This window comes from Lissotriton helveticus, chromosome 11 (assembly GCF_964261635.1).
Source record: "Lissotriton helveticus chromosome 11, aLisHel1.1, whole genome shotgun sequence".
Lineage (NCBI taxonomy): Eukaryota > Metazoa > Chordata > Amphibia > Caudata > Salamandridae > Lissotriton > Lissotriton helveticus.
Window position 1 is genome coordinate 349387046 of NC_136072.1, and position 27209 is coordinate 349414254.

The 27209-nt window shown below is 47.7% G+C and overlaps 1 protein-coding gene across 2 annotated transcripts in view; it reads right to left on the reverse strand.

The window, feature by feature from the left end:
* Positions 1 to 27209, reverse strand: part of LOC144791089 (serotransferrin-A-like) — a 302511-nt gene that overhangs the window by 243076 nt on the left and 32226 nt on the right. For both annotated transcript variants that reach the window (XM_078665746.1, XM_078665745.1), the window contains exon 2: positions 25550 to 25716. In XM_078665746.1, the coding sequence (XP_078521872.1) occupies positions 25550 to 25716 (167 nt within the window). The remainder of the gene's footprint in view (positions 1 to 25549; positions 25717 to 27209) is intronic.

Here is a 27209-nt window from a genome sequence, read left to right on the forward strand (position 1 = left end):
AGACACAACAAGGCCACCTGAGGGCCGCCAGTCTTGACCCACTGCAGGGAGTCGAGGGAGAGATGCCGGAACCAACGACCACGGCCCTAGCAGCCAAAATGGACTCCGTCCTTGTGACAGTGGAGCGGATTGGGACTGCAATGGATCACACTAGGACCTCCCTGGAGGCCAGGATTGACAAAGCCACCTCGGACTTCACCTTGCTCCAAGCTGATTATCGCAAGTTGGTCGATAAAGTAACGGCACACGACCAAACTCTGCGGGAGCTTCAACCTGTGACACACATTCATGCAGCCGCTCTCCAGGATCTCATAGACCGTGTTCATATACTGGAGGACTGAGCGGAAGATGCGGAAGGCGAAGAAGGCAAAAACCCGGAACAATTCACAGAGAACTGGCTGCGCAACCTTATGCCCAAGTGAACACTGTCTGTGCAATTTGTGGTAGAACGGGCCCACCGCATACCGACACAGAAGCCACAGCCGGGTGCCAGGCCACGACCATTCATATTCAAATTACTCAACTTTAAGAACAGGGATGCAGTGCTTCTTGAAACGGGCAAGATGGACTCCCTTAAAGTGAGCAGGAGCCAAGTCATGCTCTTCCCAGACTACACCGCACTCGTGCAGAAGCATAGGAGTAACTACACAGCTGTGAAGCGCCAACTCCGGTCTCTGGAGCTACCATACTCACTGCTGTTCCCGGCCCGTCTGCGGGTGGTCACAAGAACTGGAACCCGCTTCTTTGATTCCCCTGAGGAGGCATGGGACTGGCTGGAAGAATCGGGCCTGTGGACGGGAGTGCGGCCCTCGGGTCCAGAAGACGACACCACGTGGAGCAGGAAAACCAGGCGACCGCGGAGATGGGGACAACAGAAAGCTGGAAACCAGGGGACCACGGCTCCAACACCTGAACACATGAGAAAGGAAAGGCAGGACACGCTGGAGGCAGTCACAACTTTTGGATCTCCACACCTCCATGAACGGTCAGACTGTTCCACGCAATACATGCTGGTGATCAGTTGCTCTTTGTCGCCGTCCACAGCAATTTCGCAAGATCTTGGTCTACCAGTGATCACCCCACAGACTGCTAATGGCATTATATGATGGAGTAATGGCATGATGTACTCAAGCATAAACAACTCATGCAAGTAGACACGTATTCCCTGTGACTTATAGTCTTGCTAGGTGGTGTACTGGAGGGTGGAGGCCTTCTTGGGTTACACATTACACAACCCTAAAACCTGAGATGACAACTTAATAGAGTGCCTATCACTGGGCCCTAAAAGGGGTATCCTAGAGGCCGCATATAGGCCTGTTTGGGACGCCAACCCGCATACTATTATCCCCCAAGGGGCACTGTCGAAGGGGAAACATCCTTTACAATGCAACTTTTACCACGCAGTGCCTTTACGACACAACTTTTACAATGCAAACCATTACAACGCATTGCGCTGGGGTGCGCTCTAGGATAGGGAATAGATTTAATTTACTATCCAACACCTTCCCTACTATCCACGGGGACTGTAGTTGGAATAGTAAATTAAACTATTCACTATCCAGCGCCCCAAAGCACTATGCGTTGTAAAGGTATTTGTTGTAAATACCGCGTTGTAAAGGCATGCGTGGTAAAAGCATGCGTTGTAATGTCATACATCCCTGTCGAAGTTCTGACAGATAGCACTTTCAATTTGTCAACGTTAGCCCCACAAATGCTATTGGTATCATAAGGAGAGAGACCGAGGCGGTAACTGATGCCATAAGCAACTCATGGGTAGAACTAGGCTGGTTGTCACCTTTGCCGTTGCTAACTAGAGGGTGTGGAACTGGGCCCACTAGATCAACCAAGACGTGAATTTTACATTGCACTGATGCAGCAGCCATGCTGCTGCCATACACCGTAATGCACACAATATGAGAAACCACACTCACACCCGAACCATACCGCTGAGCCAGCAGCACATTGGTCCTTTGAGATGACTTTCAGGATTAGATAGATGGCGCGTCGCGCACATTGGAATCTAAGGGGTAGTCATAACAAAATTCCACTAGTGCACGCACCCCAATAGGCAATACATTGGCCTAGTTTATATCACTCATTTGTTGTATGAAGTTTGGACAGACATCACGCAATGCATTCCCCAGATGTTATAATGTTGTTGTTATTAGTATACTTACTGTTGTTGATTTTAATGCAGCACGCCGACACACTCTGGCCTGCCCCTGCCTCCCGTACCCTGTGGTGCTTCTGGCCCCTAGCGTCACTATTACCTAAAATTCCCCAACCCTGACGCGAGCTGACATAATCACATGGAATATACTTGGTATGTTCACACCTGCACGTCGCTACTCCATATTTGCATATCTTCAGAGGCACTCTGCTGCCATAGACCTGCTGCAGGAAACACACATGACACAGATGGAACTGGACAGGTTGCACAAGCGTTGGAGGGGACAGGTATATGGCACGGCATATTCAGCACACGCAAGGGGCACATTAATCTGGGTGAGGCCGGGTACCCCATTCATTTGTGCGGAAACTGTGACAGACCCCGCAGGCAGGTACGCCCTAGCAAAGGGGACACTTAATGGCCAACAGATACTACTAGCGTCCATATATGTCCCGAATACAGACCAACCCTTGTTTCTGACGCAACTGTCTGCTGCACTGACCCCTCGTGTTGGCCTCCCCTGGCTATTGGGTGGAGATTTCCACTCGGTGCTTGATGTACACAAGGATAGATCCTTCCCACCCCTCCGGACGACGATAGCTGGATCAAATGTGCGGGCACTCTCGGACTGGTTGACGTAGTGGGCAATGAAGGACTTGTGGCGAGTCCTCCATCCCACGGACTGTATCTACTCATTTTACTCAGCAGAGCATGACTAACACGTGCGTCTGGACAAGGTGGCGGGTTCCCAATCACTGATCCCCTAGTGGAAGTAGCGGACTACCAGGGGCAGACGCTCTCTGACCATAACCCCATCACAATTAGATTGAACTGGGAGCCTGACCACCCCCCTGTGCCCACATGGAGAGTCCAACCAACCGCACCTGAGGACCCAGAGTTATGTGTGTCCCTAGAGACGATGGTTTTCGAGTACTTTGAACTCAACGAGGAGTCGGCAAGTTCCAGATTGGCGGAATGGGATGCTCACAAAGTTACCGTTAGGGGTCACTGTCTCGTGCCACGTGGAATGTGTGCAAGAGGCTGTCGTTGTCGCACACTCGCCTCGAGTTACAGCTCTTACAGTATGAAAGGGAGGGAGAGGGTGGAGGTGGACAATCCAGCCAGCTGGAGGATCTCAGGACACAACACGCGGAACTTAGAAAAGCTAAGGTGCCACAACTACACTGCTCACACAGCCCGCACTCATGCCAAAGCAGAGAGAACAGGTTGCCTGCTAGCCTGGCTATTGAAACAGGAAGATAGGCATGCCCCAATAGGAGCCATACGCAAACCGTAGGGAAATCTGGTGTACACACAGAGGGTAATACACAGAGTAATGTCGGATTACTACTCATGGTTGTACCAATCCAGAGTACGCTGCTCTGGCCCCGAACTAGAGAGGTTCCTAGAATCTGTCCGACTAACCGCAGCCACAGAAGCGAACCAAGAGGCACTCAATGGTCCACTCACACTAGAGGAAATAAGCAACGCAATAGGGTTGATGGCCTCTGGGAAAACGCTGGGTCCAGATGGACTACCAGCTGAATATTACAAGGCTTACCGGGAACCTCTGACAAGGCATCTACATACCCGGTACTCCACGGCCCTGGAGGAACAAACGTTACCCCCGTCGATGCGGGAAGCCTACCTGGTGTCTCTGTTAAAACCAGGCAGAGACCCTGAAAGCCTAGGGTCATATAGGCCACTGGCACTCCTAAATGTGGATTACAAAATCCTCGCCAAAGTCCTGGTGGAGCGGTTGGCGCCAATAGTCCCCGAGCTGGTCCATACTGACCAGAATAGTTTTTTGCCCAAACGTAGCACATCACTGAATCTACGGAGATTCTTTAGAGTGACTGCGGACGGGGTGACGGACTGGCCTAGGGCTTGATGCCTGGTGCTCGACCTCGAGAAGGCCTTAGACTGTTTGGAGTGGAGTTACCTGGCGGCGGTGCTTCTGCGGTACGGCCTGGGTTGGGGGTTCCTCCAGATGGTCGATCTACTGTACAAAAACCCTACAGTTAGAGTGCGTTGGGACCATACATCTCTGAAGCCATCCCTGTACGTAGGTGCACAAGACAGGGATGCCCGCTATCGCCTCTCCTGTTCGCCCTGGCAATTGAACCTCTGGTGGCGGCTATGCGTGCAACACTAGGAGATGGCATACCCTTGGGAGATGCGACTCGCCGGGTGTTCGCTATACGAGGACGACCTCCTTGTCTTTGTGAGAGACGTGGGAAACATACTGGCCCAACTAGAGCACCCGCTGCGGGAATTTGCTGCTCTCTCTGGCCTCCGGGTGAATTCTAACAAGTCCTGCCTTTACCCATTCGGAGGGGACACGCAGGATCCGGGCTACGTCTTAGAGGGTATGAGAGTGCAGTGGAATGCGGACACTTTCTGCTATCTCGGCATCCAAATATACCGTCAACCAGAAGACCTATTCGATGGTAACCTGGGACGGGTAAGGACAGCCACCAGAGCACAAGTGCGCTTTTGGAGTACGTTACTGCTGACAATCACAGGCAGGGTGGCACTATCTAAGATGGTGATCCTTCCCCGACTCCTGTACTACTTTGCCAATCTGCCCCTCTACGTCCCAGCGGCCTTCTTTGCAACACTCACTAAGATGCTCCGAGACTTCTTATGGGGCAACATGCATCACATGTTGGCGATAGCAAAACTATACCTGCCCACTGATCAAGGGGGACTGGCTGCACTCTGTTTCAAGCACTACTATTTAGCCGCACAACTGCAGTGGGTGGCCCGCTAGCTCGCTGACAGGGGATGTGAAGACACTGCAACTTTAGCCCCCCCACTCTCTCGAATATATCACAAAGCGCTTCCACCCAGCCTCCAAGGCCCCAATGCCTGCCCCTCTCCTCCTGGCAGTGGCTTACAGGTATTACCAACGCTGCCTGTATCTCACCAATCCCCTTGTCCCCTATGCACCAGCCATACCACTAGCGGGCTCCCCCAGCGGGTCTGGGGTGCTCACACCTCTTGAGCTCACGGACTGGCATGAAGTAGGCATAGAGACATTGGGAGACATGTATCAGGATGGCAGGCTCATACCATACGAATCCCTGGTTGACGAGGCGGGGCTCCAGCCGGGACAATTCCTAAGGCACCGTTCGCTCAACGTGATATTGTCCTCTACATGGGGAGAAATGCAGGAGGAGCCAAACCAGCATCTTACCATCCAGTACCTGTATGTGATGGGACGTGGTTGACGTCTGATTCGATGGTTTGCAGCATCCCTTCGTATACATGCAGCAATAGCTCTAGTCCCGCTACGCCGTAAGTGGGAGGCAGACCTAGATAGACCGTTGGAGGACAGGGAATGGGAAAGGATATTAAAAAGTCCAACGAGAATCCCCAGGAACATGAGATTCAGGCAAATCCAGCTATTCATAATCCACAGGGCATACCTCACACCAGAAAAGATAAACAGGTACTTTCTCCGCACAGATGTGCAATGCCCCAGGTGTACGGAGGTGGGGGTTGGAATAGTACACATGCTATGAGGCTGTCACAAGCTACACTCCTATTGGCAAGCCGTAGGCGCAGCGCTACACACCTGTACAGGCCGAGACATACCCTTTGAATGGTCCGTTTATCTATTACACCATTTCCGCAGGTCCCCGACCACAAAAGTATCCTCTCGCTTCCTAGATCTAGGTTTGGTGGTAGCCAAATAACTCTTAACCAAGAAATGGAAGGCAAGAGACCCACCGCACATGCGGGCATGGAGGTACTCACTCCTGGCGTGGGCCAGGACGGAAGGGATTGCCATCCTACGGGAGGAAACGTTGGGGCTACGGAAGACACCCATAGCAATGCATTGGGAGGGAATACTTCAAGCCCTGGTTGGTACACATAGAAGGAGAGGACAACAGGGGAGTGGAAGAGATGCCCCGGTCGGGGGGAGGAGTGACCTGGTGGCGAGCAACTGCAATGACTGGTTGGGGTACGTATGCCACCTGGCATCCAAGGTGCGCTGCGGCGTGTTAGGTGGATGGGGAGGGGATTTCCCAGGTAGGGGGTGTCGGGGGTAGGGGGAGTGCGAATGGGGAAGGGAGAGACAGGGAGCAACACGTACACCTGATCATCAATACATGCTGCTGCTGCAAGTTTTGAACTTTTGTTGGTTGTTTTCTTCTGTCATGACATCTGTGCACTTGCCCGAGCTGTACGATCTGTAAGAATCTGTACAAAGTGAAACAGGAACTGCGTCAAGCACATGAGGACTGTTACCCTTGCGGAATATACACATCCTATCGTGACTCATACTGCAGCTGTGTCTCCAATAACACCAAATGTATATTTGACATAAACCGCTAACCAACTGCAATGTTTATTTCATGTAGACGGATGGTTCATTGTATGGTCAACTACATGTGATACATGTGATTCTTCATGTTGCTGTAATATTCAAAATTTAATAAAAACAGATTTAAAAATAAAAAATGATTTAATCGGACCAGTCCTCACCTCAATAGAAGTGTGCCTTAAATGTCACCACACCAGCAATCTTCCAAGTTCAGACACCCATAGTACCTGAGCTTGGTGCATGGTGTGAGCTTCTCCCCAGTACAGGGCAGAAGGAGTAGTGTTAGTGCCTCAGTTGTGTGTGCTCCTCCATCTCTTTTTGGTTAGCCCAGGTCTTTGCTGTTAATCAGAGAAGCCTGTTCCCCCATTCTGTGGAGAAAGGATTCACAGGTGCCTAGTGCAAAGTTAGAGTCATCCAGTGTGCCATTCGAACAGACCACAATCCTTCCCACTTGATGGGATCTGCTGTGGCTTCTGAGCCCACAGAGGGTATCCTTAGTCTTGCAGACTTCTGGCTAGGCCCCCTACAGTACGGTTATTACATGGGAGCTGTTTTTGTGGTGTGCCACTGAGCGTGTCCACCCAGTCACTGACTTCCCCTGGGGTGGAGAAGAAGAATGCTTTTCTGTTGTATTGGACTCTTAATTTTGCCAGGAACATCAAACTGTAGTGAAGGTTCAACTTTCGCAGTCTCTTTTTAATCTGCATGTAGTCATTCCTAAGGTCTTGCACTTTTGGGGGTGTAATCTGGGAACACCATAATGTTCTGTCCTTAAAATTTTGATGACACTTGTACCCTGACATTCTGAAGGATGGTGTCATGGTGTCTGTAGTTGAAGAGATGAGTAGGCCGCATCTTCAGTATCAGGGTTCTCTCGATGGTGAAAAACTTTGATTGTTTCATGGGTTCAAGGAATTGGTGAGCCAGTCTTCCAAGAACAACTCTGCAGATTGCCCCTCTGTGCACTCCGGGAACCCTACAAATCTCAAATTATTCCTGCGCAAATCCCTTCTGAGTCTTCATCTGCTCCTCCAGTCTAGATAATTGGGACTGAAGAGTAGCAAACATTTTCTTTAGGACCTCCACCTCCTGCTGCAACTCCCTGACATTGTCCTTAGTGTGTGTAATCCCATCCTCCATTTTGCTAAGGTCGATGCAAAGTAGATCAACTTCAATGGCCACCGTATCAATTTTGGCCAACATGGTCTCAATGGATCCTTATATCTCCGCTAGGAGGTCTGTCAATGTCTGGGCCGCCATCGTGCGCAAGTTGAGGCTGTTTGTCCCCTGCGGCACCTGCCTGCAGGGATTATGTATAATTGTCTATTATGTTGCACTGCGCCGATTTGGTCAATATGTCTTTCCTCATCCTAGTCATTCAGCAAACCCACTTTGTGAGGGCCCAGTCAACTACTTCCTTCAAGGAGCATGAGCCTGCCACCCAAACCACGTTCACATCAATGATCCTCCAATCATGAAATGTCACTGCAGGTCACAATGGTAAACACACGGCAGCTAGTCTAGCAGGCACAAGGTGGTCATACCCCCTCCTAGGATGTCTATCAGTAGCAGGTGCTCCTCACCCTGCCCCTTGAGTCAACAGCAGGCCAAAAGTCACAAGTCGCAGCCCCCTTCGTAATGGTAGCTGCAATAGCCTCATTTCTGGTCACCAGCCTGGACCAACACAACCTGAGAGTCTTCCTGTTGGGCTCTCCAAAGCCCTCAAGTTGTCAACCAGCATACCTCCTCACAGGCGATGGGCACCAGTGCAGCAACAGGCATTTGGTGGTGGCAGATCTGCACGGTTCTTTAAGTATATAGCATAGTATTTGCATAATCCCATGACTGAGGTGAGCTCCTCATTATTGCTTGGTCTAAGTGCCTGTGTAAATCAGAGATAGCGTGAGTGCCGCCCCTTCAAAGCTGATGACGTTCCCCAGATATTCCACTCTTGGTCACATGAACTTGCATTTCTTTATTCTGAGTGTAAGCTCACTATTGTGAATTCTATGCAGCACGTCATGCAAAAGGTCCAATAGCTCCTAATCAATCCATTAGGGCATCATCCTAAAATGCACCTTCCATGCCTACGTAGAGATGATTCATGTTCCTATGGAAGACTGCTGAGGCAGCGCTCAGGACAAAGGGCATGCTGCAAAACCGCAATACCCCATAAGGCATGATAAAAGAAGCGAATTTTGAACAGTCTGTGCAAGCCTACCTGGTAGTCTGTGGCTGTGAAATCAAAGACGCTGAAGATATTGGAACAAGAATTGGCTCTCTATCACCACCTGGCGATTCACTTGTCTTAAGTGTACGCATCATTTTGCTTTTTTTTTCCTTTATGCAGCGACCACCAGTGATTACCACTGCACCATTGCAATACATTCAACTATTTAATTAGCCTACACATTGAATAAGTATTCCTTTTACTTCCTTCCTTATTAACAATGGAATATTGTGTACTTTTTGTTCCACAGTTTGTGCTCCATCTTTCAGAGCTTCACGATCCTGGAATCCTTTCTGCCATCCCAGTTCCTTCTGAAAAGTCAATTCCTATATGTTTCCACTGGGATAATGGTTATACATGAGCCAGTCTCTACCAGCAGTCCCACATATTACCTATTGATTGGCAGCAAATACTTAAGTTTCACCTGTGTTCTTCCCCATGATTGCCACTGATAGGATACTTCTTCTATGTCCTCTTCCAAACTAATGGCATCATCCTCCAACCTCTTCAGTTCTATTTACTCTGCTCTCCTTGGCCGAATTTGTGCCTTGAATACTCTGGAAAAGTGTCCTTTCTTGGAACTTTTGCAGCACTATTTTTCAAGTGTCCGACAATTTCTATGTGATGGTAAATGTGACATACACTCACCAGTGCTTAATTTGTGCTGGTGCTTTCAGGTGCTAAGCACCAGCACCTATTTCTCTACTAAAAGTGGTGGCTGCCCCACTAATTAAAAGAAAAACCCAATTGCTTTCATGAAGCCTCCGTGGTGCTTAGTTTCAGGCAGCACGTAACCTGAAACTTGTTTTTTAGCACTGTGAAAGTGGACGCAGCATCGCATATGTGAGCTTGGCGAGAGTGTACTCACCCTCAAGGCACAAGGTACTGTTGTGTCATCAGGATGGTGACACAACTGGATCTCTCATGGAGTCCCGGTTCTGGGCCTTTCCGAGGCCCCTGCTGTGCTGTGTTCTCCAGGACTCTTAGGCCCTCCTCAGACCTTGGCTGCCCGAGTTCTGCTCCTTTCTCTGGGGCTGCCATGGCAGCTGGGGTGGGGTGGCGGCTCCCACTTGACACTCCGGGCTGCTTTCACTTTCAGTTCCGGGTGTGGCCTCCACTATGAGGCACGGACTGCGAGCGGCAAGGCCATGCTTAGGGGCCCTGGACCCGATCCCAAGACCAGCCAGCCCTCTCCCCAAAGAGGCTGAAACTCTACCGGAGCTGAAGGCACAGGTGCTGTGGCCGATGCCCGAGGCCTGCATGCCCAGGGGGCACTACATGACCCTAGTGCTGAGTAAGGTGCTACAGAGGTGGAAGGACTTGGATGTGATGGAGGCTGATGGTGAGTTGAGGGGGTGAACAGAACCACTGCACTGACTGGGGGCCTGAGGTAAGGGAGGGGAACAATCAGGAGCTGTGTTTAGGAGCATTGGTTATGTGGGGGTGGGTAGGGTTGTCATTTAGGGTCGGGTGAAGCACTGGGGGTCACCTAGCTCTAGCTGCTAATGTGTGCTCCCGCCAGAGCCACAACAGTGCCAGAGAGAACGGAACCAAGTTGTGGAGAAATATACTGCTTACATTGAAAACGGTAGGAGAAAATATCTGTAACAAGGTTGTTTTGTTTCAGAAATGTTTCACGCAAACAAAATTTCAGATGTACACTATTCTCACCAAAAACGTTGTCGTCTACCGAAGAGAACAATTTTTCAAAGTGCAAAAGTTGTCCGATTTCTGGCAGCGGTCACATTTGTTTGTCAAAATTGTCAAACATAAATAAAGCAGAGCCCGAAAAGCCGCTCGCTCTGGACAATGTAACAACAGTTTAACCAGTGTTGTAATTAGAAAAAACGTTATTCCTTGAAGCCATAAATTGGGGTGGCCAAGGTGTGGCAACGAAAACAGGGTAGCCTCAACAAACATCCTGACCAGTCAATTCATACATTCATTTCATTTTAAACTCTTATTCCACAAAGGAATTGGCAAGAAAATGAAACATGACAGTGAATGTGAGCACCATTAATTCTCACACAGCAGGCCCATTGCATAGATGGTCACAGGTCTTTCAGCTTCTATTAGTCAAAGCATCGCTAACTGGGAGGAACTGACGCCAATAGGTCTCGCATATGCAGGATATATTGGCTTTGTTCATATATTTTTTTAGTTTTGTGTTGCATTGTGGTGTGGTATGCAAAGGGCTGTCATTCCATAGTGTTGTAGGGTATGGCCTGTCATTCTGTAGTATAGTTTGTGAGCAGTGTGCCTGTATGAGTGCAGGTTGACTTGTGTGCCTGTATGAGTGCGGGGTGAGTGATGTGCCCGTATTACATTAGCGCGACTCCAGTGCGGATGCCTGGCGGAGCTGCACTTTTTAAAACTCTTTTTTATCCATTCTGGGAATTGTAAAATTGTGATAGCTGTGCTGTGTTTAATTATAGCGGCTCTGTGTGTGGCCCGTGCCATTACTTTTTAATTGAACTGCCTTGCTCTCTGCATACTTCTTTCTCCTGAGGCGGAAAGCCGGGAGATCTTTCTATCTTCTCACTCACAGGCATTGGGCTCTGCTCTCACCCCTTCTCTGGGGTCAGTCGAGCACCTACCTGTCTCCCTTCACCATCGCGCCGCTTCTCCTGACATCCTATCGCCGATTGTGATCTGGGCACTCCCCTCTCAGCTGATTACGAGCTGAGGGGCATTGAGGGTCAGGGAGGCTGCGCACTAGTACGGCGGCCATCTTGGGTGAGGAAGGCTTGCGGACTCACGGGCGGGACTATAAATCTAGACGGGGATGGCTCCGCGCAGCGGACGCGTACAGCGTACGCGCCTGACCCGCGCCAAAGGAGCGCCTAAGGAAAGCCCGTCTGCACCTGTCAGCGTCCCGGAGGCGGACGGGGGCAGGCGCCCTGGCAACCTCCTGAGACGGCCCCAAAATTCACTACTCGGGTATTCGTCAGAGCAACTTCTGAGCTTAAGAAGTTCCTGCAGCAGTGAATGCACTTCTCAGGGCCTCAACTGTGAGGGCAACCCCTTCTGTTCCGACTGTGGCTGGTCACCTAGTGAAGCCTTGCCGGTAGACACCAGGGAGCTGGGGTATGCAGGTGACCCAACATCAGGGTCAGATCACCGTAAACATATTTTTAGCTGCGCCCTCGTGAATGCTCGGTCAGTGAGCAAGCATGCCCATGACCTGTTCAACTTACTGTCCGACTCTAAACCAGCCTGTCTTTTCTTGACAGAAACCTGGCTTGGTGAGGCATATGGGCCGGACATCGCCAATGCTTTGCCCCCCAACTACTTTATGTTAAGGAAAGACCGGGGCTTGGGTAGAGGTGGGGGCATCGCCCTAGTGATAGACAGGCGCTTTAAATGCTCCATCATACCAACAGAAGATATTCAAGGGGCCGAAGCGCTGGGTTTTTGTTTATCACTGACACCAGTCCAATCCTGTGCAGGATTGCTGGTCTATAGACCCCCGGGCCCTTTGGGTTCTTTTCACGAGGATCTCTCTTCTGTGATCTCGGCATTGTGCGTGCAGTTTAAACATTGCATTCTCCTTGGCGATTTTAATATCCATTTTGATGAAGCAGAGGCGGTGGACACGATCAAGCTTTTAGACTCTACTAAGCCTTTGGGCTTATTACCCTATCTGGCTTCACCTACGCACAGCAAGGGACACACGCTGGACCAAATTTTTTCTACCACCCCTATTAGAGTCTCCCCCTCCCCTCCCAATACTTTGGTCTGACCATATGCTGGTGACCTTTGCTATTTGGCACAAATCAGGCTCCTCCACTAGGGATAAAGGGCGCGCATCTCAGACACCTTTGGCTTTCCATAGAGTATCACCGGACATGATTGAACAATATCTGCTGAATCACCCTTGCATGTTGTTGGGTGATATTGAGGCAGATATTAATCTTTTTCAAATGTTGCTTGTACGTTGTTTGAAGGAGCTGGCGCCACCTGAGCGGCCCTCTAAGATCTCGTCTCGCGCTTCTGCTCCATGGTTCACCCCAGCGCTTAACTCCAGCCGTAGGCTATGTAAGAAAGCTGAAAGAGCATGGAGAGTAAGCTTTCTGGAACCCCTGAAGGAGGCGTATAAGAACAGTATTAGGGCCTACCATAGGGAGATCTATCTGGGGAAAAAAGAATACTTTGCCAGACGAATTCAGGAGGCCAGAAACACCAGCAAAGAGATCTTCCTCGTGGTGAAGGAATTTACCTCTCCGGAACCTTGGGTGCTCCAACTGGCAAGCTTTTTTGCGAATAAGATCACGAGCATCCAGGAAACTTCTCGAGCTGGTGTGGCTGGGGGTATGCTTTACCCAGGACCCGGTACTCCTGCAGTGGCCATTGGACAGCCCACTCTGGTGACCTTTCCCCCTATTGATCTTCAAACCTCCCTGGAAGTGCTGTCTAAAATGAAATCCGGTTCCCCACTCGATCCATGCCCCGCAAAATTTCTAGCCAAAATGGCACACGTAGTTAACCCGATTGTTAATCCAATCTTAAATTGGTCTTTGGAAACAGGTATCGTGCCGTTGGCTTGGAAGCAGGCAATGGTTCTCCCTCTTCTAAAAAAGCCGTCGCTGGATCCTAGTATCCATGCCAATTATCGGCCGATTTCGTTGCTTCCAGTCCTAGCCAAGGTGGCTGAGAAACATGTGCATTCTGTCTTGTCCAACTTTGTTGAGTCCCATGAGATCCTGCACTGCACCCAGTCCGGTTTCAGGGCCAATCTGAGCACTGAATCGGCACTGTTGGAGGTGTCAGAGGCCATCAAGGAAGTTCTTGACAATGGAAGGAAAGCTTTGTTAGTGTTATTAGATCTTTCGGCGGCGTTTGACACCGTTCCCCATGACCGCCTCCTATCAAGACTCTTGGAGATTGGTGTTCGGGGAACGGTGTTCAGATGGTTTGAGTCGTTTCTATCCAACCGACAACAGACAGTCTGGGCCCCACCGTATTCTGCTGCAGTGCCGCCTTTGGAGGTGGGAGTCCCTCAGGGGTCGATCCTGAGCCCCACTCTCTTTAATATCTATATGTCCCCTCTCGCGGCACTGGCAGAGTCTTTCGGCACCCAGATTGTCTCGTACGCCGATGACACTCAGCTTCTTTTCACATGCTGTAGAAACTCGGACTTTGACGGCGAGAGCATTAAGAACTGCCTGGGAGCTGTATTTGCCTGGTTTCAACTTAATCAGTTGAAATGCAACTCCGACAAGTCCGAGCTTCTATTCTTTGGGTGCACTCCTGACCATGGCTGGAAGGCCTGGTGGCCTGTGGGGATGTATCCCCCCTCCACTGACTCTACGGTAGCTAAGAATCTAGGAATCAAGTTGGACAACTGTCTCTCATTGAAACCCCAAATTCTTGGTCTGGTCGGGCAGTGCTTCGGGTTATTAAAAATGTTAAGGAAATTCCTCCCTCTCCTTTCCATTGCCCATAGGAAAACAACGGTGCAAGCTCTGGTGGGATCAAGGTTGGATTATGCAAATGTACTCTACCTTGGCCTACCGGAACAGCTTTTGTCTCGCTTAAAGGTAGTGCAGAACTCGGCAGCACGTGCAATCTTCGGCCTTGGCCGTAAGTCTCATGCCACCGCTCTTCCGAAATCCTTGCACTGGCTGCCATTCCGGCAACACATTAGGTTCAAGGCTCTCACCACTGTTTTTAAAATCCTTCATGGCATTGGGGCTATTTATTTGCGGAAGAGAGTCGGCTTTCACCATCCATCTAGAGCCTTAAGATCGGCTGCCCTGTCATTGGCCACAGTCCCGGCAATTAGGCGCGCGCGGACCGGGGGCCGGTCCTTTAAATATCTGGCGCCGCTGGCCTGGAATGCTCTGCCACTTGCTCTGAGAAAGAACGAGGACCTAGTTTACTTCAGGAAAGAGCTAAAAACGTGGCTGTTCTGTCTCTAATTTCTCCTCTGATGCCGAGGTTGTGCTATGTTAGGTCTGTCAGCGCCGGGACACTCTGCTTGAGTAGCTGAGCGCTTAATAAAACACCCAAGAACATAACATAACATAACATGACTGTGCCTGTATGACTGCAGGTTGACTTGTGTGCCTGAATGAGTGCAGGGTGAGTGAAGTGCCTGTATGGCTGCAGGTTGACTTGTGTACCTGCATGAGTGCAGGGTGAATGGTGTGCCTGTATGAGTGCAGGTTGACTCATGTGCCTGTATGAGTGTGGGGTGAGTGGTGTGCCTGTATGGCTGCAGGTTGACTTGTGTGCCTGAATGAGTGCAGGGTGAGTTATGTGCCTTTATGGCTGCAGGCTAAGTGGTGTGCCTGTATGCAGGCTGAGTGGTGTGCCTGTATGAGTGTAGGGTGAGCTGTGTGCTTCTTTGAATGCCAGGTGAGCACTGGGCCTGTACGAGTGCAAGGTGAGCAGTGTGCCTGTATAAGTGGGGTGAGCGGTGTGCCTGTATAAGTGCAGGTTGGCTTGTGTGCCTGTATGAGTGCAGGGTGAGTGATGTGCCTGTATAACTGTGGGGTGAGTGGTGTGCCTGTATGCAGGCTAAGCAGTGTGACTTTATGAGTGCAGGGTGAGCACTGTGCCTGTATGAGTGCAGGCTGAGCAGTGTGCCTGTATGAGTGCAGGCTGAGCAGTGTGCCTGTATGAGTGCTTTGTGAGCTGTGTGCCTGTATGAGTGCATGGTGAGCTGTATGAGTGGAGGGTGAGCACTGTGCCTGTATGAGTGCAGGGTGAGCGATTTTCCCGCATGTGAGCAGGGTGAGTGGTGTGCGTAAATGTGTGCAGGGTGAGCAGTGTACCTGTATGAGTGCAGGGTGAGCGCTGTGCCTTTATAAGTGCATGGTGAGCACTGTGCCTGTATGAGTGCAGGGGGAGCACTGTGCCTGTAAGAGTGCAGGGGGAGCGATGCACCTGTATGACTGTAGGCTGAGCGTTGCAGCTTTATGACTGCAGGCTGAGCGGTGCGCCTGTATGAGTGAAGTGATAGGACTGTGACTTTATGAATGCAGGGTGAGGACTGTTCCTTTATGAGTGCAGGGTGAGGACTGTCCCTTTGTGAGTGAAGGGGTAGCACTCTGCCTGTATGAGTGCAGGGTGAGTGAAGTGATATGCCTGTATGACTGCAGGCTGAGCGATGCGCCTTCAAGACTGCAGGGTGAGCACTGTGCCTGTATGAGTGCAGGGTGAGCACAGGGCCTGTGTGAATACAGGGTGAGAGGTCCAAACAGAAGCCTGCATAGATGGACATTTCTGACTCGGGTATGTGCAGTTTACAGACCTCCATTATTGGGGCTGTAATGCCTAAGTCATTGGCACATCTGAAAAGTGCCATTTTCAGATACCACAGCATTACATACTGTGCATATTAAGGGTCTGCATTGTATACTCTAGACATATTTTTGACATTGCATTTTACAGGAGCCTATGTTATATGCACATTTTGCAGACCTGATATATGAATATAATCTGAGGTTTTAGATGTCATTATTGGGCATATTACAGGATTGAATAATGTGCATAAATCAGTTACAGCTCATGTATAAGCCAGAGAGGTGCATATTGTGCATCTAGCAGGATCCAATATATTCTTCATTTGATAGATGCCTTCCTATTGGGCTTGATCCTCTGAACTCTATCATGTCATATATCCGTTGGCAACAAAATGTACACATGTCAGTGGTTAATGCGCCAAATGCTCAGAGCAAAAGAATTGAGAAGTGTGTAAGGTGTGGTACTGTCTTTTAATACTAGACTGGTCCTGTGCAGTTTAGAGTGTTATTTGAAAATCAAGCCTGGGGAGACACAAAATACAAGAGAAGTAAATAGTCATTTCAGCATAACCTTAGAGTCGGGGCTTTCATGGTCAGAAAGGTTCCTTTATGTTTGGTTTCAAAAGTCATGACATCCAGTCTCTTATGCGGTGTTGCCTTGATTTTATTAAGATATCTTTCCCAAGGTGCTGGAAAACCAACACGTGTTTCAAGTCAACCATCATATTACCAAGGTAGGAATTCAGATCGGGTATTACATGTCGCTTTCAGTGCCAGTTGATGATCTGGGTGGAATCAACTGAATAAGTGGGTGGAGCCCCAGGGAACGTTGGTGTGGCCTCCTACAAAAATTTTAGCACTTGGACTTAATATTTTACAAATTAAGCACTGAGTCACTCACACTGATAACATGCATTTTTGCCTGATTCATCCATCATATTTGGTTTCTTTCGACAATATCTTATTCCTTGGTTTGGTCAGTTCATTTCAAGTTCTTACTACATTCATTTCAGCAGCTGGTGAATCTGATTTTTTTTTTGGCAGAATTTGTTTTCCCTCTGCAGCTCGCTCTGCGCTTTTGATGGTGCTGATTACTTTGTCTAAATGAAGGTCCTTGTGACGGAAAAATCTTTCATGCACATAGTTCTCATGACTATCTGATCAACAGTGCTGGAATTGGAAAAAAATAACTCTGGGAAATTAACTCCGGGAACCCATAAATTGGGGGTCATGGTATGACAGAGGAAAGGGGGTGGAGCTTCAAATGTAGAGCCTAACTTTCAATGTATAGATGTATTTCGAAAAATAATGTCCTGCAAAGAAATTACCTCCAAGGACATTTGTGACAGTAAATCTATTCTAGATGAATTGGCCACAACGAAGCTACATTTTAAAACATCTTGCAAGGTTAATACACCTGCTGCTGGGTCTTTGTGTGCCCAGCAATTTGAGGCGATTAGGATAGTAGAAAGTTAACTTTACAGGTTAGCACAGCTCCAGGACAGTTCTGTATTTTTTCCAGCTAAGTTTGACTCATAAAGTTACACATATTGATACTGATAATATTTTTTAAGCGCGCAAATGCCCAAAGGTGTCTTGGCGCTTAGCACATAGAGTTAATTTGTCTACAGCAAAGAGCATGATGTAACATGCACATCACAGATTTGTTTGTCACATAGAAAGGTAAGTGGGTTACTGCTTTTGACACTGAGATAATTTTTTTGCTTCCAGTTCATAAGTTGCAATCCTTCTAATATTGCACAGTGATCCTTTTACCGGTATCAAGGAGCGCCATGCAAACTGTAAGTCATGAGTTTAGATCCTTATTGTTTTTGCTCAATCTGCTATTTTAAGATTGAAAAGAATGGTTCCTTTGGGAAGTAATAAAGCCTTGTTAGTATAAACAACAACAATCATTGCGTTACGTTTTATATTCTGACTGTGTTTTTCCCACCTAATCACGCAACATATAATGCCGACAAGTACAGACAATATGTGATTCCTACCCCTTACAACCCTCATTGTCTTATGTAACATTTCCTGAGCATTGATTTTTACACTTGCACGAGTTATTGTGTATCTAGCTGTCATAAAATTAAATAAAAAAATAGCGGGTGCTATATAAATCATTATTTGTGTGATTACTCATACACACAGAAAAATCTTGCATTCTTACAGAGCATGCACATTTCTTACATAGGGTTGAACAAGTCGTAAACCTGCCTCCAAATCATAGTTTTGTACTTGTGAAGTGATTTGCTCTGTGCCCTTGTTTCCTCCCATTGCATTGGCATGTAGGTACGGTAAAACTTGAACAAAAGAAGGGCTGATGACACTTTACATCAGGCCTTTGTGCCCGGCTGGAAGTTAAAATAGGAAAGACCCGTCGCTGTCTGCTGCAAGCGGAATGCAGACCGCATTTTAGGTCACTGTTGAATTATGTCCCAGTGTTAAAAAATGACTCCAGGACACATTCAGCATGTTTTCCGGGGTCAGTTCGATCCCAGATTCAGCCCAGAAATAGCTGCTGGAACCGAGGTCCGGTACTCTGTTCCTTCAATGGCAGCAAGATGCATTTCAAAATGTTTGAACTATTGGTCCCATCGTTCTTTAAGTGCACCAGGGACTTCCTGGGTTGTGGCCAGAAATAAAACTCTGTTCACAAAACATCTGCAATGTAAACTCCTGAGTTGGTGCTAAATGTAATGGCACTAGAAAATGTGATGCAGAAAGTTCCCTGGTGCAAGGTGGCTTGCATTCGCAGTGATTGGGAGATTACGGTACCCCACATAATAATGTTAAAAATGCACTGTGAGGGGATTGTTTCTACGAAATGCAAGCAAGTTAGTTCATGAACTGCCTCAGAGTATGGAAACCCTTTGAAATTTGCAGGCCCATGGTCCATCTCTCATTTACTCCAGACAGTCTGTATTTGTTTATTTTTTCACTGTTGACATATGCCAGCAAGGATAGAGTATAAGGTCCCTTGCAAGGTAGCATCAGTTGCTAGGGACGCTTCCGTGGTGGTTCCAGTGCCCTTGGACTTAACAAGGAGCTCCTCCCTAAAGCAATCATCAGAGCGGAGGGCTCCTAACCAGGACATTCATCCAAACAGGAAGAGGTTGTGGCCCTTCAGAAAGAGGCAGAATCACATTATATATACATTAGAGGGATATTGGGTCAGGGTGGAAGGGCTGTCCTGATATTGCTCAATCTGTAAGCAGCATTTGATACTGTCCTGCACGAGTGACTAATTGACAGATTGAGGAATCTGGGAGTCGGCGGGACAAAAGTCAAGAGGTATGGCTTCCCCCTTTTTCAGCAACTATGCCAGCCATGGGCGTTGGGTTTCCCCAGGTCTCCATTCTTAGCCCTACTCTTTTTATTCTGTATCTGTCCCCCCTGGCGAATATAGCTGGTGTAAAGATAATATCCTATGCGGATGACACGCAACTGATTTTCACCTGCGAAAAAGGATCTAATTTCAATGGTGCCAGTATCAGAGTGTGTTTCTCCAAGGTCTTCAGTGGCTTAAGGTTAATCAGCTTAAATGCAACTCGGATAAATCTGAGATTGTTGTTTTTGGCCAACCTACGGTTAGTAATTGGAACGATTGGTGGTCTGAAGAATATTCGCCACTGTACACCAAGCAGTCAATTGTTCGAAATCTGGGAGTATTGATGGATAACACTTTGTCCATGAAATCCCAGGTTCAAGCATTAATGTGCTCTTGCTTCGGCATCCTGCGTTTGCTGAAAAAATGTCTCCCTCTGTTCACTCTAGAATGGAGGAAAATAGTGGTCCAGGAATTGGTGACATCAAGACTGGACTACGCAAATGTGTTTATCTGGGACTTTCCTCTTATCTTGTACAGTGCTTACAGGTAGTACAAAATGCCGCAACTAGGGCAATCCTCCAACCCAAACCCAGGTCCTCTATGGCTCCCCTTCTTAAATAACTGCATTGGCTTAGATTGAAGGAGAGGATCAAATTTAAGGCACTTATTGTCTTTTTTAAGGCTTTCCATGGGAAAGGAGCCAGCTACCTTACTAGAAGAGTCATCTGTTACACCCAAGCCCGTACCCTAAGATCTTCCTCCTCCCACCGCGCCTGTACTCCTAAAGTACGTTTGGCTTGGATGGGTGGCCGATCCTTTGGTTTCTCAGGAGCCCAGGCCTGGAACAGGCTCCCAGTAGCCATACACTCCATCTCTGAGATTTCAGTTTTTAAGAAACTGCTGAAAATGTGGCTTTTCAAAACTTAGCAGTGTTGTCTATGGTCTTATTCAAACACGAAAGAGGGGCGAGGGTCAGATCAGTTTAAACTCTACCACCCCAGACCCCCAAGAACCTCAAATATACGCACATGAGGGGTGTATAGAGTAACATAAATGAAATATACAAACAGAGAGGGCCCCAATAGGGCAAATCACTCTATTTGAGAAAACTGCCCTCACTCACATACCAAGGTATGTGACATGCTTCATCATCGGGCCTGCTTACAATACGCCCTGGTGTATCCCCACACAGGGCGGAGCATGAGGGAGGGGGAAAAAATAATACATTTCTCTTAACACGACATATAGTCAGGACAAGTAGACATAGACAACACGTAACACATAAGTTGGTGAAAATTATGCAAACACCAAGTGATCACAACCAAAAAGTGCGACAAAAAGTGCAGTATGAGGAGTGATTAAAACTGATTAAAGGTGTCAACCAGAACGCAACCTTTATTAAACTTTTCTTGACACCCCTACCAGGATTAAAAAATGAAAGAGGATGGGAAAAAGCATCAAAGAGATAATTAGGAACCTCAAGGCTTCCCTCCTACCACTGCCAGAGTCAACATGTTTCGACCGCTCTGTATGCGCCTGTAAGGTCACTCCGGTCTTCTTCAGGACCGTCGCATTTAGTGTCACTCTGGGTTCCTCCGTACTTCGGATAATAGTACCCCAAGAGGGGGTAGGTCTAATCGATCCGTACCTCTCCTGTATTATGTGTGAAGAGTGTCCCCTCAAATGCGGGAGAACATTCACTATAGCAGAAAGAGAAGATGGTGCAACCCCTTATTAGTATATGCATACTCTTTCTTTCATTCTCTTCATGTCACATCTATTCTATACCCTTTAGAGCTAATTGTCTAGTGTAGAGCCAGAGACCCCGATAACGTATTATACACGGAATCCTGCTCAACTTGTCACTTGTCCATGTATAACCAAATATATACAAGAAACAATTCCTTGCACTTATCCATGTCCTTGTAATAGCGTAATCACTCGTACCTAGTACCTAGCCCCACTCCATGTTCGAGGGACCATCTTTATACTACAACCTACAACTCTTACTGTTTAGGTGCCCCCGCTCTAGGTGGTATATATTATGTAGTTCACTTACCGAGTTTATATATATTACAAACTCGAACTGGTGTCCGGTGGGAAGGACGCCAAAGAACACAATCTGAAAAATAAATGCGGGTGAAGATGTTACCTTTAAAAACTCCGCCTCCCGATGTGCACCTTCTGTTAGAAATGTTGAGACTGCTGTTTAGCATTGCGGTGCCTACATCGGGTCTTTGCAATCACCTGCGCTGTAAGCGCTCACCCCCTAGAGCCCTCTCCTTACCGTTCCGTAGGCCCGTCATGGCTTAATCACCCACAAACCGTGACACCGCGCAGATAATACGCGCCGTGTCTCTCTGTTAAATAAATGTCGGAAACCTGTTTGGGCGTCCCACTTGACCGCGCCAATGACGTCGTCACGTTGTATGCTCTCCCTCCCACTCGTACTTGGTCCCATGGGAAATGTAGTTTACTCAAAGTGTACTGTTACGCGTTCAGAGTTCAAGACTCCTGTCGCGCTGTATAATTGGATAAAAAATCATATATTTCACATTTTACATATTCCTGTAGTAGACCCTGATCTGACAATGATAATTGGTAGAGTGTCCCGAACACAAAAAGCTGTAGGAGCTTACTGATAACGCCGATCTATGGAAGGGGAACACTCGCTCAGGGACCGGGCATACCCCAGGCATCATATCGGCCATTTGATGAGTGATGAGTGATATAACGAAGCTCCTGAATATGCTCTATCCGTAGGGGGTAATAATATCTAAAATTCAGGTTGAATATCTGCCGTTTTAGCAGGGTATACCCCCTATACAGTGCTTCACTGTTGCCTCACTCACGTTCTTTATTAACACCCCAGGGTCCTATATGTGGGTGTTCGGGTTAGTTGTCAGGTAGACCGAAAAACCACTCGGAATTACGGGGAGGACACGATACTGAGATAATCATATGTCATGGAAGCCTCCATTTAACATTAGGGGCTTATCGTCATTCTCAACAGAATTTGTTAGGAGATGGAACTAGACCGCCTGATTTATTAGTGGCAATCTACTGTCTGCTCAGTGCCTGCCATGGGATGTCATCATTAAGTCCTACAAAATGACTTTTTAATCGATACACCCATCCTTGCTCCCGCCGAAGCAAAAGATTTTGATCATCTGTTTGGTATCTTCCTAGTTGGATTTTTTCGATGACGGTCCACTCCAAGTCATCTATGCCATGTCCTTTTTCATGAAAGTGAGCCGTGAGTCGAGTGTTGGTCTTTCCACATCTTATTGTACTGCGGTGTTCTGTAATTCTCACGCGCACTTTTCTACTTGTCATCCCCACGTACCTTCGTTGGCAGGAGCATGTAATCAAGTATATCACTCCCTGGGAATTGCAGTTGGTATGGGATCTCTGTTCCCAGGGAGTGCGAAGGCCAAGGTCAATGGTTTTAGAGTTGCGTGTGAGGTGACAGACGCTGCATGAGCCACACCTAGTGTGACCAGTCAATCTTGGTAAACCAGGTAGTATGTTGGTTTCCCTCATTCCCCCCAGACCCCTGGTTCTGGTATGTACCAGGAGATCCTTCAGGTTTTGACTGCGCCTAAATGAAAAAAGTGGTGTTTCAATGTTCATCCCTCCGGTATTAAGTATTTTACAATTCTGCAGGACTAGGCGTTTTATATGGTGTGATGCCGTATTAAAGGTTGACACAAATACTGGCTTTTTCATTTCAGATCTAACATTTTTCGTGAGTAGTAACTCACGATTGGCATTGAGGGCCCTTTTCTTAGCCTTTTTGATTACTTTTTGTGGATAACCCCGCTGTTGTAGTTTCACAGACAACACCTCTGATTCGGCCACAAAATCCTCCTTATCCGAACAATTACGACGGATACGGAAGAATTGTCCCACTGGTAAATTCTCCCGTAGGGAGCGAGGATGGAAGCTCCCAAAATCCAATAAGGAATTCTTGTCCGTCGGTTTATGGAAGACCTTGGTCTTTAAGGTGCCATTAGAGGGTTCAATCATTAGGTCCAAAAATGGTAAATGGGTTTTAGTGACTGTCGAAGTGAAATGGAGGAACGGATTCTGGGCGTTGAGCCACTCCAAAAAGTGGTCAACAGATGTTTTCTCGCCCCTCCAAATCACTAGGACGTCATCGATGTAACGACGCCACAATCGCAGGTTGTTCGCCCATGGGCCATTGGCATCAAGGATTGTCATTTGCTCGAAAGCCCCCACGTATAGCCCTGCTAAACTAGGGGCAAAGGCAACCCCCTATTGAAGTTCCGTGGGTTTGGAGATATAGTGACCCCTCAATTTCAAAAAATGTCCTGGTCAAAGCAATTTCGGCCAGATGTAAAATGAATGTCTGTGGTGTTTCATAGGGCCACTCCCGTTCAAAAAGTAGTGTTTCCAAAACCCTGAGGGTTTCCCGTAGCGGTATATTTGTATATAGGGCTTCGATGTGAAGCCCTATCAGGAATTCCTCATCAGGGTTGAACGGTGTCTCTTTCAGCAAATTTAAAACATCTAGTGTGTCCCTTAGGTAGGTGGGTAGTTTCTGGACCATAGGTTTCAAATAGAAATCGCAGAACTCAGAGAGGGGTTCCAGCAGGGACCCCATCCCGGAGACAATGGGTCTCCCGGGAGGGGGTCGCACTGCTTTGTGGATCTTCGGCAAGGCATAGAAGTACGGAGTCCTTGGTTGTTTTTTCACAAGGAACTCCGCTTCTTGCTGTGTAATCCAATCATTCGCCTTGGCCTCCTCTACCATAATGACAATTTCTGTGGTGATCTCCTCCGTAGGGTCTTGTCTCAGTTTCTGGTAAGTACGCGGGTCAGCCAGGAGGCGCAAACATTCACCTCGGTAGGTCTCAACGTCCATGATTACGGTCGCCCCGCCCTTATCTGCAGGTTTCAAAATAATTTTTTTGTTTGACCCCAATTCCTTCAGTGCTTCCTTTTCCCGATTCGAGAGGTTGGAGAAGTGACCTGAGTTTGCCAGATTTAATGATTCCAAGTCATGGATCACTGCTGCCTCAAAAGCCGCAATCTGAGGTGGGAGGACTGCCAGTTGTGGTGTAAACGTCGACATAGGGCGAAATGGTGTGTCCCCACACATGCTCCGCCCTGTGTGGGGATACACCAGGGCGTATTGTAAGCAGGCCCGATGAAGCATGCCACATACCTTGGTATGTGAGTGAGGGCAGTTTTCTCAAATAGAGTGATTTGCCCTATTTGTCTATGGTCTTCCCTTTTTGCCTATCTGTATCAGTGCCGGGACACACTCTTGAGTAGCCATTCTGCGCTATATTTCATTCATTCATTCATGCATTCTTTACAAAGGCTCAAAGTGCAAAGCAGAGCAAGCACAGGAACGACAGAGTGAGCAGCCATTCCAAAGCAGAAATGACGCTTGCAAACAGAAGTCTCACTTAAGGTGGGAAACAGTACATCAGCAGGCATTGGGTCCCAGGTGGATGTGTCCGGTCCTCGTTGCCAAAAGTGGCACTTAAGTAACACACTGAAGCACAGTGAGTTCCTACAGAAGGTTTAATGCTCTCAGATTCCTCACAGAATGAATTCCACCGATATCCTGGCTGGCTCCTCCCTTGCTCGTTGCAATTCCTTGCCACGTCTCAGTGCCCTTACTTCTGCTTTTCCATACCTTTCCATTCCTATATCTGTACAAATACATTATTGATTCCTGAGCAATAGCAAGGCCTGTAGGTCTGGCTTGCAACAGAAAATGCAAGCCACACATACTGGCTTTTGCAGTGCTTTCTCTTAACCCGTTTATCGCAGCGATCATTTTGCCGCAGTGCGGGCGTTCCACAGAGTGGGCGGGGCGGGTCAGCCGTTGGCCGTTCGCAGCACCAGCGAGGTAGTGCTCGCGATGGCCAACGGCCAACGGCCAACGGGAGCACGGAAGGGGTTAAAAAGCCGAAAGATGGCTCACTGCTCTCTGTCGTGATCTGAAGATTATGTGATTAAATAGATAACAGGTAATTATTAGACCTATTTTTTAGAAGACTTAGAACTGGAGAACATTGGTAAAAAAATAGGATATAAAAAGATATAAATGTGCAGTCCGAAAATAACAAGAAACCTTACTATGCAGATCATTCAGCCTTAGGATGATCCGGCTTTTAGGTATTTACCACTCGTTACGAGGAAAATCTATACAAATTCATACTTTCTTCTTTGTTAAAACCTTTTTACGAACCTCAATTGCTTGCAGGCATTCCTTCGTGTTGCTCTTCTTAATGCAGGAAAGTGACATCCTGAATGTTTTCATTGCATCACTGAAGTCTTTGCATTTTTTAAACTCTGCTTCGGACTTGCAGCACCATCCAATGGAGTTCTTAGGCTGAGGAGATGCAAGATACATTTCTGGAAAGAGACAGACATGAGTCAGAGAGGATGTCAGTGTGGCATTGACCCAACAAGCAGATTGACATTTTCCAATAAGTTCCATAAATTTACTCTCAGAATCAACATCAGTGAATCAGCAGACTGAAAATACCCACAGAAATAGACCTACCCAGAACCAAGTTTCTGCTAGCAAATCTAGGTCTAGTAGTGGCCAAACGAGACGTGGCATGCCACTGACGGAGGAATACACCACCCACACAACATGAATGAAGAGTAGGGTTGGACCTATATATGGCGGGGGGAAAAAACAACATACAAAGCCCGTGGATGCCCCAAGAAGTTAAAAATATATGGGGTTCCTGAATACGACACTCTGGGCTCCCAGAGGGAGAGATACAATGGACACCTCAAGCTGAAATGTAAGACAATACAGAGTGGATAGTGGGGTAAGACAGAGTAGGGGAGAATGCTGGGTATCTACATCAATATGCTGGACAAATGAAGAAAATGTAACAATGCCTACTGTTGAATGCGTTTATGATAGATTTACATACAAAGTCAAATGTGTATGCTGTACCTGTAATGAAAATAATAACATCTGTTTTTAACACAAATCAGTGAATCAGCAGAGAGCACAGTCTCATTGCCGTTATTTTCTTGGCATTGTAACAGAATTTCCCAATCTTGGTTTAGCATCCATTTATGGGCTAAACTATCACCTACTGCTTTATTAGTTTATTATCATCATTAAACCATAATTTGACCGATCCATATTCCAGACTAGTCCTCACCAATCTGCCAAAATCTATTGATTATTGTGAAGGGTTATCCATGTAATTGTGAACAAAGCCCATATTACAGTGGTTAAAGAGTGTGTCAGGATTTTTCAGTCATTGTGCCAAAGTGTAACTAACAACACTGTAGGATAATCACCCATAAATGCACACATAACTGTGAAAGACAGTAAATATCAATGTTGAAAAACATACCATGGTATTAATCAAAATACTTTGGCCCTGATTACGATGTGGGTCAGAGTTGCCTTTGACCGGCATCGCTGCAATGAGGAACCAACTGGCATCAAGTCAGTGGTTCCCACACCTCAATTAGGATGCGACTGCAGATGGTGTGGTCGCAAACTTCCATTTGTCAATGGGAGCTTGTGCGACGGGCCAGAACCCACCACAGAACAAGCTGCCATTGGAAAATTGAAGTATTTACACATCCCTGCACTGTGCGGCAAGCACACGGTGCAGGATGTGAAGGGGGCACCATAGGTGCACCCAGGGCCATATGCGGAGGGTCAGGGGGCAAGGGGACCTGCTAGGGGCCCCCAAAGAAACTTTCCAACAGCAGTTCCATGTAGGAAAGGCCATCTTTAAAATGCTTTCAGAAAGTGGCATCATAATCCCGATGGGGGGAATGCCGTCCTTTAGGTGTTATGAGGCCATTCCGACTGGCAGAGGGGCTTGACTAGCTCTTTGGAACCAAGTCAGAATTCCCAGCCAGTT